We start from the raw sequence: 13,990 nt of genomic DNA on the forward strand, positions 1-13,990 counted from the left end.
AGCAGAAATAGATATTTTTCTGGAACCCTCTTGCTTTTTCCATGATCCAGCGGATGTTGGCAATTTGATCTCTGGTTCCTCTGCCTTTTCTAAAACCAGCTTGAACATCAGGAAGTTCACGGTTCACGTATTGCTGAAGCCTGGCTTGGAGAATTTTGAGCATTACTTTACTAGCATGTGAGATGAGTGCAATTGTGCAGTAGTTTGAGCATTCTTTGGCATTGCCTTTCTATGGGATTGGAATGAAAACTGACCTTTTCCAGTCCTGTGGCCCCGATACGAATAAAAACTACAATGAGTTACCACCTCACACAAGTCAGAATGGCCATCAGTAAAAAGTCTACAAATGATGAATGCTAGAGGGGGTGTGGAGAAAAGGGAGCCCTCCTACACTGCTGTGGGAATGTAAATTGGTGCAGCCACTACGAAAAACAATATGCAGTTTCCTCAGAAAACTAAAAATAGAATTACCAGCAATCCCACTCCTGGGCCTATACCCAGACAAAACTACAGTTCAAAAAGATACATGTACCTATGTTCATAGCAGCGCTATTTACAATAGCCAAGGCATGGAAACAGCCTAAGTGTCCACTGACAGATGAACGGATAGGGATGTGGCGCACATATGCAATGGGTTACTAGTCAGTCACTGAAAGGAATGGAATCTCGCCACCTGCAGCAGCACGGAGGAGCCTAGAGGTTCCCACACCAAGCGAAGTCAGTCACAAGAGAAAGACAAATACCATGTGATACCACTCACACATGGGACCTAAGATAGCACACGGAAGAACATGGCTATGAAACAGAAACAGACTCACAGACACACAGAACAGATTCGTGGGTGCCAAGGTGGGCGGTGGGGAAGAGAAGGAATATGAGGTTGGGATTAGCAGCTGCAAACTAGTATAAATGGACTGGATAAGCAACAAGGTCCTACTATGTAGCGTAGGAAACTATATTCAATATCTTGTGATAAACCATAATGGAAAAGAATATAAAAAATAATATATATATATAGCTGAATCACTTTGATGTACAGTAGAAATTAACACAACATTGTAAATCAACTATGCTTCAATGAAATTAAAAAAAAATGACTACTATGCTGTTTTGGTTTATTATCAGAGAAGAATGTTCACAATTATTTGAAAAAGCTTCCAAAATTCTTTTTCTAACTACACATCTGTGTGAAGTCAGATTTTCTTCTTATAGTTCACTCAGAACATATCACAACAGAGTGAATGCTGAAGCAGATATAATAATCCAGTTTCTTCTATGACGTTTATAAAACATAACGTCATTCTTCACAATGAAATTTCTTTTAGTTTGTTTTCACAAAAGTATGCTTTTTATAGAAAATGTGATGGTATATTGTTGTCATTCTTAAATGAAATTAAAATAAATATTTAAAAATATAATTTAAACTACAACTACTCAGTTGCAGTTTCCAATACGGTACATATCAACAGATAAAACCCACATAGACACAAGTTCTTAGAGTCCTAGAGGCTTCTGAAAAATGGAAAGGGGTCTTGGTGGTGGTGAAGAATCTGTCTGCCAAGGCAGGAGATGCAGATTTGGTCCCTGGGTTGGGAAGATCCCTTGGAGGAGGAAAAGGCCACCCACTCCAGTATTCTTGCCTGGGAAATCCCATGGACAGAAGAGCTTGGTGGTCTATAGTTCGTGGGGTGGACAGAGGAGCCTGGTGATCTATCGTCTGTGGGGTCACAAAAAGTCAGACGTGACTTAGGGATGAAATAACAACCATAACAACAAAAAAGGGGTCTTAAGACCCCCAAAGTTTAAGAATTTCTGGAATAATGGACAAGAACATAGGATTTGGGATAAGGCTAAACTGCTTTTTAATCCTAACTAGGCTGCTTACTAGACTTAGAGAGTGGTTTTTACTTCTCTGAAAGTTCCCTATCACTAAAATGGGACAAGTGACAGTGTCCCCTATTTCTTTTAATTAAAGTATAGTTGATGTACAATACTGTATTTGTTTCAGGTGTACAACATAGTGATTCAACACTATAGCTTCAGTTCAGTTCAGTCACTCAGTCGTGTCTGACTCTTTGCTACCCTATGGACTGCAGCACGCCAGGCCTCTCCCTGTCCATCACCAACTCCTGGAGTTTACTCAAACTCATATCCATTGAGTCGGTGATGCCATAGCTTACACTTCATTTAAAGTTATTATAAACTATCGGCTACATTCCCTGTGCTGTACAATGTATGCTTGTGACTTATTTATTTTGCACATAGTAGTTTGTACCTCTTAAGCCCCTTCCCCAGCTTGGCCCCTTCCCCTGCTTTTCTCTCCCCAGTGGTAACCTCTAGTTTTTTCTCTGTATGTGTGAGTCTGTTTCTGTTTTGTTATATACATATACATTCATTTGTTTTGATTTTTAGATTCTACATACAAGTGAGCTCATACACTATTGTTTTCCTCTAACTTATTTCACTAAGCATAACACCCTTCATGTCCATCCACACTGTTGCAAATGGCCTATTTCAATGACAGCCTGGGGGGACTGAATGAATAGGTGCAGGTGGAGCAGAGAGGCCTCTGCTTAGCTTGACTCACCCAAAAGGAGAGGACAGAGGAGACCCACAGAGAGCAGGGCCATGGGGTGCCTGCAAAGGGCTGCTCAGAGGAAATCTCACTTCCCATTTGGATGGCCCTGCCTTGCTCTCTCGTCCTGGTTGCAGACTCCTACACTGTGACCTTCGGAGAAACACTGTATAACCTGTTTTTTCCTCCTCCTCAGTGAATTAAGCTTAATTTCATTTTGTAAGTTGGCAGCTCTGCCCAATATAACTAAAGATGCTGAGGGAGCTGAAAAGCCAACCTTGGAAACACTGACTCTGGACTCAGCCAATGTCCCCGACAAGAGCCCTCCGAGCCCTGGTGTTCTGGGCCTGCCAGCTTTCCCCTTCTCTGGAGGCTGTTCCCCTGTCTCCCCTCCCTCTCCTCCCCAGACACTCTCTTTCCCCTCCAGGAGATGGCTGGTGACAGAGGTGAGGGCTGCCCTCGTTGGCGAGCTTTGGAACCCACGTCTGGCAGAGAGCAGTGCCATCATTTCCAAAGCAGGAAATCAGGTCTCCTCCCAAAGCTCTGAAGTTTATAATTATGACCAATTATCTTTGTTATTTCAATCTCTGTTTCGTGAGCTTTTGGGGAAAAACACTGGAGAGCCTGTTTTCACGGCATTTTCTTCTCTTTGACATGTGCTACTTGGCACTTAATTAGCTCAGGGAGGAGGCGTAAACCTGGGTCATTGTCTGCAGCCCCCATCGTGCCCGCCCCCCCAAGTAGCCCAGCCAGGAAAGCATGGAGCTCTCCCCATTGCTCATGTGCCTCTCCAAGGGTGCTTCCCAGGTGGCACAGTGGTAAAGAACCGGCTGGCCGATACAGGAGACGCAAGAGACGCAGATTTGATCCCTGGGTTGGGAAGATCCCCTGGAGTAGAAAGCGGCAACCCGCTGCAATATTCTGGCATGGGAAATCCCGTGGACAGAGGAGCCTGGCGGGCTACGGTCTAAGAGTCTGACACAACTGAGTGACCGAACACGCGCACACACATCTCCACAGGCACATCTCCTGCCCAAACCCAGGACTGACACAGGCTTTTCGTGACTCTCCCAACCTTCCTCCATTGGGCTGGCAGCACGGGGACAGTCTCAGTGAGGCTCAGGACATGCCGGGAGTCCCAGCACACAGGGACCGCTCAGCGGCTCTAGAGTAGGGCAGACTCAGGCTCCACCCTGTGAGGTGCTGGCAGAACCCAGCAGAGAAACACCCCCTGCAAGGGCATTTGCTAAGCTCAGCCTCAGGACCGGGTGTGCCTGCGGCCCCGGGCAGGGACAGCCAGCCTGACCTGTGGGTGGTACAGTGGCCCCAGTGGGCCCACTGGGCTTCCACCAGCCCCTCTCCCAGCTCTGCCTATCCGCCACGATGGCCTCAGCTCAGGCAGCCCCCCTTCTCTTTCTCGGCCCCTTGCCCTTTAGAGTCCAGCTCCAGCCCTACCCTTACCTCCCACCCTCAGAGCAGCTTTCTCCAATCTTCACACCAAATCTCCCTACTTTTGGACGTCATAGCAATCTGGTTCCTCTTCTTTGCAGCACTTTTCCTGGTTGTCCCGTCACACGTGTGTCTGAGATGACTGAGCAAATGTCAGCCTTCCCCGTGAAGCCAGGACCCACGCGGGTAGGGGTTGCACCTGTTTCGTGCACCGTCACTCCTTGGTGTGAGCAGAGTTCCTGACACACGAGGTACCCAGCAAATGCACGTGGAGGGAATGACGAAGGGATGGGAAACGGCACGAGGCTGCCCTGTCCATCCCGCAGGGGCTGCCCGCCCAGCTGCGCCTGCGCTGCGACACGGCCGTGCCCGCGAGGCCTTCCTGCCTGTGAGACTCTCTCAGCTTCCCAGGGGGCAGACATGAGGCTTTTTCCCACAATAGTAACACCCTTGATGAGGGGAACGGCCCCTCTTTCATTTAACTGGGAGCTTCTGACGAAGGAGCAACCCCCAGAGACTTAATGTGAGGAGGTGGGGTGTAGAATAAGAAGGCTCCTGGGTGGAGACTGAGTGGAACTCAGAACTAAGATTTCCTCTGTAAAATGGGTGGTTTTAAGTTAAAATAGGACCATATTCGAAGACGTGCTTGTTAAGCCATAATGCCTGCTGGGCTGTGTTTTGACCATTATGTCCTATTTCTGGGGTGAGACTGAGAGATCGTGGGGGTTGTGACCAAGAAGAATGAGCACCGAAGAGCTGATGCTTTCAACCTGTGGTGCCAGAGAAGCTCGTGAGAGTCCCCCGGACAACAAGGAGATCAAGCCAGTCAATCCTGAAGGAAATCAACCCTGAATATTCACTGGAAGGACTGACGATGAAGCTAAAGCTCCAATACTTTGGCCACCATGAGGATGTGAAGAGCTGACTCACTGGAAAAGACCCCGATGCTGGAAAAGATAGAAGGCAGGAGGAGAAGGGGACGACAGAGGATGAGACGGTTGAAAGCCATCACCGATTCTGTGGACATGAATTTGGGCAAACTCTGAGAGATGGAGGCCTGGTGTGCTGCAGTCCATGGGGTTGAGAAGAGTCGGGCATGACTTAGTGACTGAATAACTACAGAGAGCAGAGCAGGGGGTGTCAGAGAACTCGAGACAATAGCCCTCTCACTTGCATTCTAGAGGGTCACCACCGCCAGGCAGAGGTTTGGGCGGGAGAGCTTCCTGCGCCACGTGCAGGACGCGGCCTGACCCTGGCCAAGGCTCCCGCTTTGTGGGGACGCCTTCAGGGAGGGCATCTCCAGGTCGCCCTGCTGCAGGGGCGGAGTGTGAAGGGTGTGGTGGCGGCGGGGTACTCACAGCTCCGTCACGTCCTTGGGGATGCCTTTGGGAAGGGCACGGAGCCCCCGGTTGCTGCAGCGTACCACCGTCTCCACACAGGTGCACTGCTCGGGGCAGGGCGGGCCCAGCTGGCAGCTGCTCTCATCGTTGCCTGCGGAGAGCTGGCAGTGAGCGAGGCAGGAGAGGGCCCTGCCTGCCCGGGTGAGCTCAGCCCGCTCCCTGACCCAGCTGCTAACGTGACAGGGGAGCCCGCAGCTTCGAGCCAGAACTGGGGATAAGGAGCTTGCTAGTCTCCTCCGTGGTTGAAGGGAAAGGAGAGGCTCCTGGGTCGGGAAATAGGGCTATCTTCTCCCACGTTTATCATAAAACAAAGATGCTAAAAACTTGATTAACCAGATACTAGAAAGGGAAGAGGTCACTGTCAACCAGCTCAGGAGTAAGCCACATGGGGACTTCCCTGGCAGGCCCGTGGTTAAGACTCCGTGCTTCTACCGCAGGGGCATGGGTCAGACCCCTGGTAGGGTGACCAAAGGCGTAAACCAAGCTGACCGAAGGGGTGGTCCTGGTGGGACGGGCCTGTCCACGCCCCTCCTCCTCCTCCTCTTCCTGTTCTCCACATCTGCCACCACACAACACCTCTGGGTGGTGACTGTGTCCCAGCCCCTGTTACACCTGAACCTCAGTTAATTTACAAACCAGGTTGTCCATCTCTTGTTACCTAAAGCTGACCCAGTGAAAACCATGCTGGCCTGAATTTATGCAAAGAAACATGTGTCTCTAATCCTAACGCTCAAAGCCTTGGATCTTCAGGTGTGGTACTGCCTAGCCCAGGACAGGAATTTCCCAGAAGCTCATCCTGAAGTCTGTTTCTCACGAGCACCTGCTCTGAGCCTCATGACGATGCAGGCAGGAAAACTGCAGGCCAGGGCTCCCATGTACAGTTGTGTAGGCGGCGTACTGCTCAAGGGTGCCCCATCACCCAACGAGCACCAAACTCGCTGTGGATACAGCAAATTAGGATATCTGGTTCAAGAGTGTCTTCAGAGATGGTCACAAAGTATCTTGCTTTAACAAAAGCAGTATCTTACAACAGATTTCTAACTGACGGAAGTCTTAAGGTCTTTAGAAAGAGGCAACTTTTTAATTTGCATGATGGAGCTGTGTGGGCCAGCAAGCAGGCCTGCAGAGTCCTTTGGAGCTCTGGCTGCCCGCCGAGGGCAGAGGAGACTCTGGTTTCAGGGGTCCTGACCTGCAGTTACCCCTGCCCGCGCCTCCCTTCTCTCTTCACTTCCTTGCCTGGCCCAACCCTGCACCCAGCCTCCTCACCGTCACAGGTGAAGTCCTGGATAGCCACGTCCTGGATGGGAATCTCTTTGAGGAAGAAGGGCTTCTGGCACCGGGGGTTCCCACTGACTATCCGTCTCTTCCTCAGCCACTTCCCGAGCCAGGCCAGGTGGCAGTTGCAGTTGAAGGGGTTGGAGAGCAGGTTTCTGGGAGGAGAAAAGGGCCCCCTCTGAGTGCTCAGTGTCTCTCCTGGTCCCAGGGGGATTGGTCCTGAGATCCAGGTCTGCAAGCCTAGAACCTGGCTCTCCAGGAAGGCCTGCTTCCAGTGCAGGAGAATGAGGAAAGAGGAAGAAAATCTGGAAAAGGAAGCCAGACTCTCTTCTACGTCCCGGGGGCGGTCTTTGCAAGGACCTCTGCCGACAGGCAGGACCCCGTCCCTGCCACGCCCTCCCTTGTTCAATAGGCTCTACCTGTGTGAGCCGACTCAATTTCTCACACTCAGAGCCTTCACTCGAAGCTGCTCCTCCAGTCTGAAGTTCTTTACCATGTGCCTGGCTGGCGCCTCAGCTTAAATGACCCCTCCCCAAAGCCACCCTGGGCTTCCCAGGTGGTGGGCGTGATAAAGAATCTGTCTACAATGCAGGAGACGTGGTTTTGATCCCTGGGTTTGGAAGATCCTCTGGAGGAGAGCATGGCAACCCACTCCAGTACTCTTGCCTGGGAAATCCCATGGACAGAGGAGCCTGGTGGGCTGCAGTCCATGGGTCGCACAGAGTCAGACATGACTGAAGCACTGAGCATCTCAAGGGAAATGGGAAGTTCTGCCCTGTTCCGTTCTTGCTTCAGTCGCCAGCATTTCCTCCACAGCACACGTCGGAGCTGCTAACGCCTCCCTCCTCAGACTGGCTGCGAGGAGGGACCAGGCGTGTCTTCCTGCTCTGAGTCTCAGGAACCAGCAGGGCGTCAGCACAGGCACTTGGCACATACCCGTCAGATACGATGATGGACGGATATGGGAGTTTCCTAGAGGGCTGGGATGGGGCTGAGTGCTTTATAAACCCATTCTCTTATTCAGACTTGTCGTAGCAACCCTAGGAAGGACGTGGCATGATCCTCACTTCACAAATGAGGGACACAGAGCATAGGAAGGCTGAAGAATAGGGCCAGAGGGCCCACGAGGGCCTGTGGTTTGACATGGCAGTTGAGGGCTTGGGAGTTGGTCCTGCCTGGGGTTGACTCTAGCTCCGAGAAGGCGGTAAGTTCCTCCTCCTGACGGAGTCGGTTCCCGACACGCTCTGTGACTCTGGCCCTCTGGGTTTTGGATTCCCAGGGTGGAGGCATCCGGGAGAGGTAAGAAGTGGGCTGAGATAAACTGGCCCTCCCACCCCACTAGCTCCTTACCCATCGCTCTTCACGTTGATGCCACTCATTCATCCAACTCATCCACGTGTCCAACAATCATATCAAGGCAGGACTTCACTGGCGGCACAGCAGGCAGAGCATCTGCCTACAAGGCCAGAGCCCCGGGTTCAATCCCTGGGTCGGGAAGATACCCTGGAGAAGGCAATGGCACCCCACGCCTATACTCCTGCCTGGAAAATCCCATAGATGGAGGAGCCTGGTGGGCCCCGGTTCATGGGGTCGCAAAGAGTCGGACACAACTGAGCGACTTCACTTTCACTTTCTTTCACTGAGTGCCAGGCTCAGACGTACGCAGTGAGGATAGAGCAGTGAACGAAACAGTCATATACCCCTGGTCTTCTTCCTTCTGGAACTTATATTCCAGCGGAGGGGAGGCAGATAGATTCTAATCAAGAATCCTGGAGTGGGTAGCCATCACCTTTTCCAAGGGATCTTCCTGACCCAGGGATCGAACCTGTGTCTCCTGCATTGTAGCTATTCTTTACCATCAGAGCCACCAGGAAGCCCAACAACAAAAAGTGTAGCATGCTAGGGAATGGTCAGTGCTATGGGAAACAATCGGAAAAGCAGGGCTGGAAGAACTGGGCGTGATGGCAGAGGGGGGATGGGGCCGAGGCGACTGACACTGGAGCCAACGACAGGAGGAGGGGAGGGAGCCGGGAGAAGGGCTTTGCAGGCAGTGGGCGCAGCAGTGCGAGGTTCTCAGGTGGGAGTGGGCCTGGGGCATGCTCAGAACAAAAGAAGGCTGAGGGGACTGCGGGGCTCGATGGAGTGGGGCCTTTGGCACATCCTGGAACTTTGGCTTTTATTCCCAGCGAGGTCAGTGTCGGAGATCATGAACATGGGCAGCTACGGGAGATGCAGGAATAGCTTTCTCTTCTGCCTACCAAAGGGTCTTTGGAGAAAAGAAGAGAGGGGAAAAAAAAGAGCAAGCAACTAAGGGTAACAGAGCCACATGGAAATATGATGGACAGCCATAAAAACTGACACACGCTGAGCACTCTCCCTGTCTCAGGCCCCTGCTGTGCATTTTGCAAATATTAGCAGATTCAGTCCTCGAAACAATCCCATGAGGATTATAAGTGATAACAAAAGCACAGAGAGGTGAAGTAACTTCTCCAAGGGCACATAGCTAACATGAGGTAGGGCTAGTACCTGAAGCCAGAAAATTTGGCTCTAGAGCCCAAAGTCTTCACCATTATTTGAGACAGCCTCCCTTAGCAATGCCGTGAATTTTGTGGGCAGGAACACTTGTCCAGAAAGCTAGATTCTAACTGGTTCTGATACACATTTAAGCAGTCAGTGACACTGCTTTAAAAAATCCCTGTCAGATCATGTCACTGGCCTGCTTAAAACCTTTGCTGGCTCCCTAAGATGCTCTGGTTAGAAAGCAAACGGCCACGGCTGTCCGGCGCCCACGGCTGTCCGGCAGCCTGGCCCTGGCCTCGCCTCCAGCCTTGCCCGCTCTGTATGCGGCCTCGCTAGGCATTGCTCGCCCTGCATCTCTGCCCTGCTTTACCCAGGGCCTTTGCACAGGCTCTTCCCAGTGATGGAGCGCACTTTCCACTTTCCTGAACAAGCTAATTCTCGCTCACCTTCCAGAACATAGCTCCAGTGTTCCTTGGCCAGGCCCATGTTAGCTTTTCATATCACTGCGGGCCTCTGTTCTGTGTCGGCTCGCTATGCTCTGAGCTCCAGGAAGCAGGGCCCACGTCTGGGCCTCCTTAGCATTTGATGGTGCCTGGCACATGGAGGGAGCCTGACACGTGTTTAAGCTGACAGATGGAGAGATGACTTTGGGTCAAAGACAGTCAGGTGCTGAGAGAGGAGCGGGGTGCAGGAGAGGTACCCAGAGTGAGTGTGCAGTGGGTCCAGGGGGACTTACATGGTGGACAGGGAGACAAGGGTGGTGAAGGCTCCGGGGGTGATGGTGGTGATCCGATTGTCGTAGAGAGAGAGCAGCCTCACTGAGCTCAGGCCAGCAAAGGTGTCATTGCTCACACAGCTGATCAGGTTACTTCTTAGCATCCTGCAGGGAGAGGGGTGCAGGGAGCAAGCACAGGTGTCGTCTTTTCCCTCCCATCCTTTCCGTGTGTGTGTGTCTGTGAGCACAGGGTGCTCCTTCTTCCTGCCCCACGGGGGTGTGTGTGAGTGTAGGATGCTCTTTTTGCCAACTCCATGCTCAGACCCCTCACGATGCTGAGGTCTGCCATGTGATAGCTGGGCCTGGGGCTGCATGTACATGTGTGCGCACATTCTTGGCCGTGGATGCTTATTTATGGTAGAAGCAGGTGTCGTGTGTACACGTATACACATGCATGGTGTGTGGTGGTTACGGTATGTATGGATATTTTGGGGAGGAGGGGAGAATCGACGCGTGGCTCTGGACATCAGTTTGTGTGTGTTTGTGTGCTGATACACACATGCCTGCTTGTGTATGTGTTTATCTGCGTGTTGCGTGTATATCTCTATGTCATTTTATGTACGTGTGTCACGCCTATGTTTGTGTAAATGTGTGCCTGTTTCGGGTATGACTCTGCATCAGTGTATATGTGAGGACAAGTGTGTGTGTGTGTGTGTGTGTGTGTGTGTGTGTGTGTGTGTGTGTTGGGGGTGCATGCTAAGTTCTTTCCCATTCAGGCTGGGAAATGCCTGACATCTCCCTGGCGAAAGGAAGGAAAGGATTCTGCTGCCCAGGTAGGCGCCGGGCTCCCCCTGTTCCCGCCAGCCCTTACTGGCCCCCACTGCCTCCCCAGCCCCCCCTGCCCCCTCCCCAGCCCCTCCCTGCAGCCGTGGCCCAGGCCCCGCGGACTCACAAAGTCTTGAGGCCGCTGAGGCCGCGGAACACACGCCCGTGCACCGCTTCCAGCTGGTTCCCCGTCAGCATCAGCTCCTGCACGCTGGCCGCGCCGTCAAACGCGCCCTCTCTCACCTCCTTGATTCTGTTGTTACTCAAGTTTCTGGAGGGAGGGACAGGACAGTCAGGACTCAGTGGGGGAACGGCCAGCTCTGCAGCCACGTGGTGACTCTGGGGTGCCCCCAGGACTGAGGACTGCCTGGCGGAGGCTCCATCTTGGGCTTCCTGACCTTCGGTCTTCAGCACCGGTGCCCCAGGAAGCAGGGAGCCCAGACCCACGTGGGGTGGGTGGGGAGGTTACCTTCGCGGACTAGACTGTGTAGTGTTTGAGGTCTTTCAGGACAATTCTCTTTTCTGTGCCCTGGGGACTGACGGATTTAAAATGGTTCTCAAAACTTATTTTCTCTCTTTAAAAGATCCTCTCACTAAGTAGTGATGCTCAAGAGGAGAGCAGGAGAAAAATGTCAAACGCGCCTACTCTCTACGGGGGTGAGGCATTTGTAGAGCCTTCCGCTCTTCATCATGTGAGATTCCCGATATAAACAGACCCTTTCTAGTTACTGCTTCTTGTCCACTTACTACGTACTAGGCACCGTGTGAGGGGTTTGGCCAACAGAATCCCGTCAAATCCTCAAAACAACGGCCATCAGATGGATATTATTTTTGTCATTGTCTTATTTTACGGATGAGGTGACTGAGATTCAGAGAGGTTAGGTACCTTGCCCACAGCCACACAGCTAAGCGCACTGGGACTGAAGCCAGGCTTTTACGCACGTAGAAAAGCCTCCAGCGAACTGCTTTTCCTAACTGGATATTCCTTTGGCGATGTGGATGTCCACCCCTTCTATCAGGGCTCTGAAGGATCAGGGTTTGGGACACCGCGTTTTCCTCAGCGGGCTCAGTCCTATTAAACCACTTCCGATTCTGCTCTGGAGCTCAGACAACAGGCTCTTCCCTGCTAGGGCCAACACCATGTGTATGGGAGAGCTGAGTGGCAGGCAGGTTCCATTGAGCTGTAGGTGCCGTGAGGGGCAGGGGGTCTCCACAGACTACTCAAATGCTTAGGCCTGAAAGGCAGCCCTGGCTGGCTGGCTGGAATGGAAAGGGATGGGTTTACAGGAGCTGAATGAAGAATGCAGCCTCCTGAGCAAACAGCCTGGGGGACCTTATTCTATGACTGGGAGACTCGTAGGTGGACATGGAGTTGCTGGCTGGCTGAGTGCCTTGAGCTTATCAGAATCGAGGGCTCATGAGAAGGACAGCGGGCCCACGCTGTCTTGCTGGATGCACTGAGGCCCGGGGCGGGGAGGGCACTGCTCTTGGGCCCAGAGCACCGAAGGATGGGTCCCTGGTACTACTGCTTCTCTCAAGAGCCCTCCTCGCGGAGCCTGGGGCGGACTCACGGCCCCCACCCTAGAGGGATGTGTGCGTGCAAGCTAAGTCGCTCTGTTGTGTCCGACTCTGCGACACTATGGACCGTGGCCCGCCAGGCTGCTCTGCCCACGGGATTCTCCTGACAAGAATACTGGGGTGGGCAGCCATGCCACCTCCAGGGAGTCTTCCCGACCCAGGGGTCGGACCTGCATGTCTTTAGTCCCTGTACTGGCAGGCGGGCTCTTTACCACTGGCACCACCTGGGAAGCCCCATGGGGATGGTTCAGGGCAACTGAAATTCAACTGGGCACCCTGGGGCTCAGTGCAGGCTGCTTGACCCCTTCGCATGTAGGCACGAGGTCTGCCAGGGGTGGCAGTGCCCATAGCCATGCGCAGGTGTCGAGGAAACAATTCCCACCGTCGCAGTGTCTGCTTCCTCCATGCTCCCAGTCAAGGCCTTCCTCACTTCCCCTCTTCTATCCTGCTGAGAAAACAGGTTCCAATGCTCCTCTAACCCCTCCCCCAAGATCTGGGCAAGCTGGGAGATTCTCAGACTAGATTTGTGCTCCCTGCCTGACTCTTCCAAAACTCAGCTGGTTTCCTTGTAAATCCTGGTAGTCTTGGTCCATAAGAACCTGGAGGTGAAAGTCACACACAGGGGAGACTTCAAATTACCCCCAAATTTGACATGGGAGGAGACAGAAAGGCTCTCCCAGCAGCTACAACTCATCCAAATGCTGGCGCTTCTCCACCAGCTCGGGAGTTCAGTTTCTCGGGGAACTGAAGCACACAGGGCGGGCAGTGGAGATGAGTTTGGGCAGCTAGCAAGCGGGAGGTTCCCACTTCCCGACACTTGCTTCTTTAAGTGAGCAGAATTAACATCACACTACTGTAAGGTTTGCAAATTGGATTTCCTCAGGCTGGGAGAATGGAAAACATCAGGAGGGCAAAAAAGGAAGATAGAATTTTCCAAAAGACCTGGGTGCTGCCCTCTCTCCATCCAGGTAGCTCGGGCTGAGGGACAGAGACAAAGCAACTCGGGACAAGTGCCGCAGTCAACCAGTGGCTCAGGGCTTTGTAAGAGCTCCATCTTCCCTGGTGGCCCAGACAGTAAAGAGTCTGCCCCCAAGGTGGGAGACTGGGAATCGATCCCTGGGTCAGGGAGGTCCCCTGGAGAAGGAAATGGATACCCACTACAACATTCTTGTCTGGGAAATACCATGGACAGAGGAGCCTGGCAAGTTACAGTCCATGGGGTCGTGAAGAGTTGGACACGACTGAGCAATTCACATACACACACACACACACACACACACACACGAACGTCATCATCTTATTCTCAGAGGAGTATCTTCCTGAAGACGCCCCCGATCCCAGCAAACCCCCAAATGCAAAACTCGGGCCACTGCAGAAGCCTCTCCCCATTTCATCTCTGCAGACCACCTGAAAGATGACTGCTTCATCACGGCTTTGACTGCACCGGGGATGGGGGTCTCACACCTGAAAGGACCCAGCCCCAGAAATCCCTGCCCCAGGCCAGGGTGGGTTCAGGACACAGTGAGTGCTTGGCCGTACTGCCTCTGCGAGCTGACGGGTGCACTTTTAATCCTGGAGACACTGAGGCCATTCTAGGCTGGGGGATTCACTCCGGAAAGCCCGCGTCTTGGAAGGAAAGCTCAGGCTTCTTCT

The 13,990-nt window shown here is 52.5% G+C and overlaps 1 protein-coding gene across 1 annotated transcript in view; it reads right to left on the reverse strand.

Moving 5' to 3' along the window:
• SLIT3 (slit guidance ligand 3) overlaps nucleotides 1–13,990 on the reverse strand; it is a 719,548-nt gene that overhangs the window by 81,345 nt on the left and 624,213 nt on the right. The window contains exons 17-20 of the mRNA XM_018065519.1: nucleotides 10,887–11,030; nucleotides 9,956–10,099; nucleotides 6,691–6,854; nucleotides 5,383–5,515 (exon numbers count right to left, since the gene is read on the reverse strand). Of these exons, the coding sequence (XP_017921008.1) occupies nucleotides 5,383–5,515; nucleotides 6,691–6,854; nucleotides 9,956–10,099; nucleotides 10,887–11,030 (585 nt within the window). The remainder of the gene's footprint in view (nucleotides 1–5,382; nucleotides 5,516–6,690; nucleotides 6,855–9,955; nucleotides 10,100–10,886; nucleotides 11,031–13,990) is intronic.

Source organism: Capra hircus, chromosome 20 (assembly GCF_001704415.2).
Source record: "Capra hircus breed San Clemente chromosome 20, ASM170441v1, whole genome shotgun sequence".
Lineage (NCBI taxonomy): Eukaryota > Metazoa > Chordata > Mammalia > Artiodactyla > Bovidae > Capra > Capra hircus.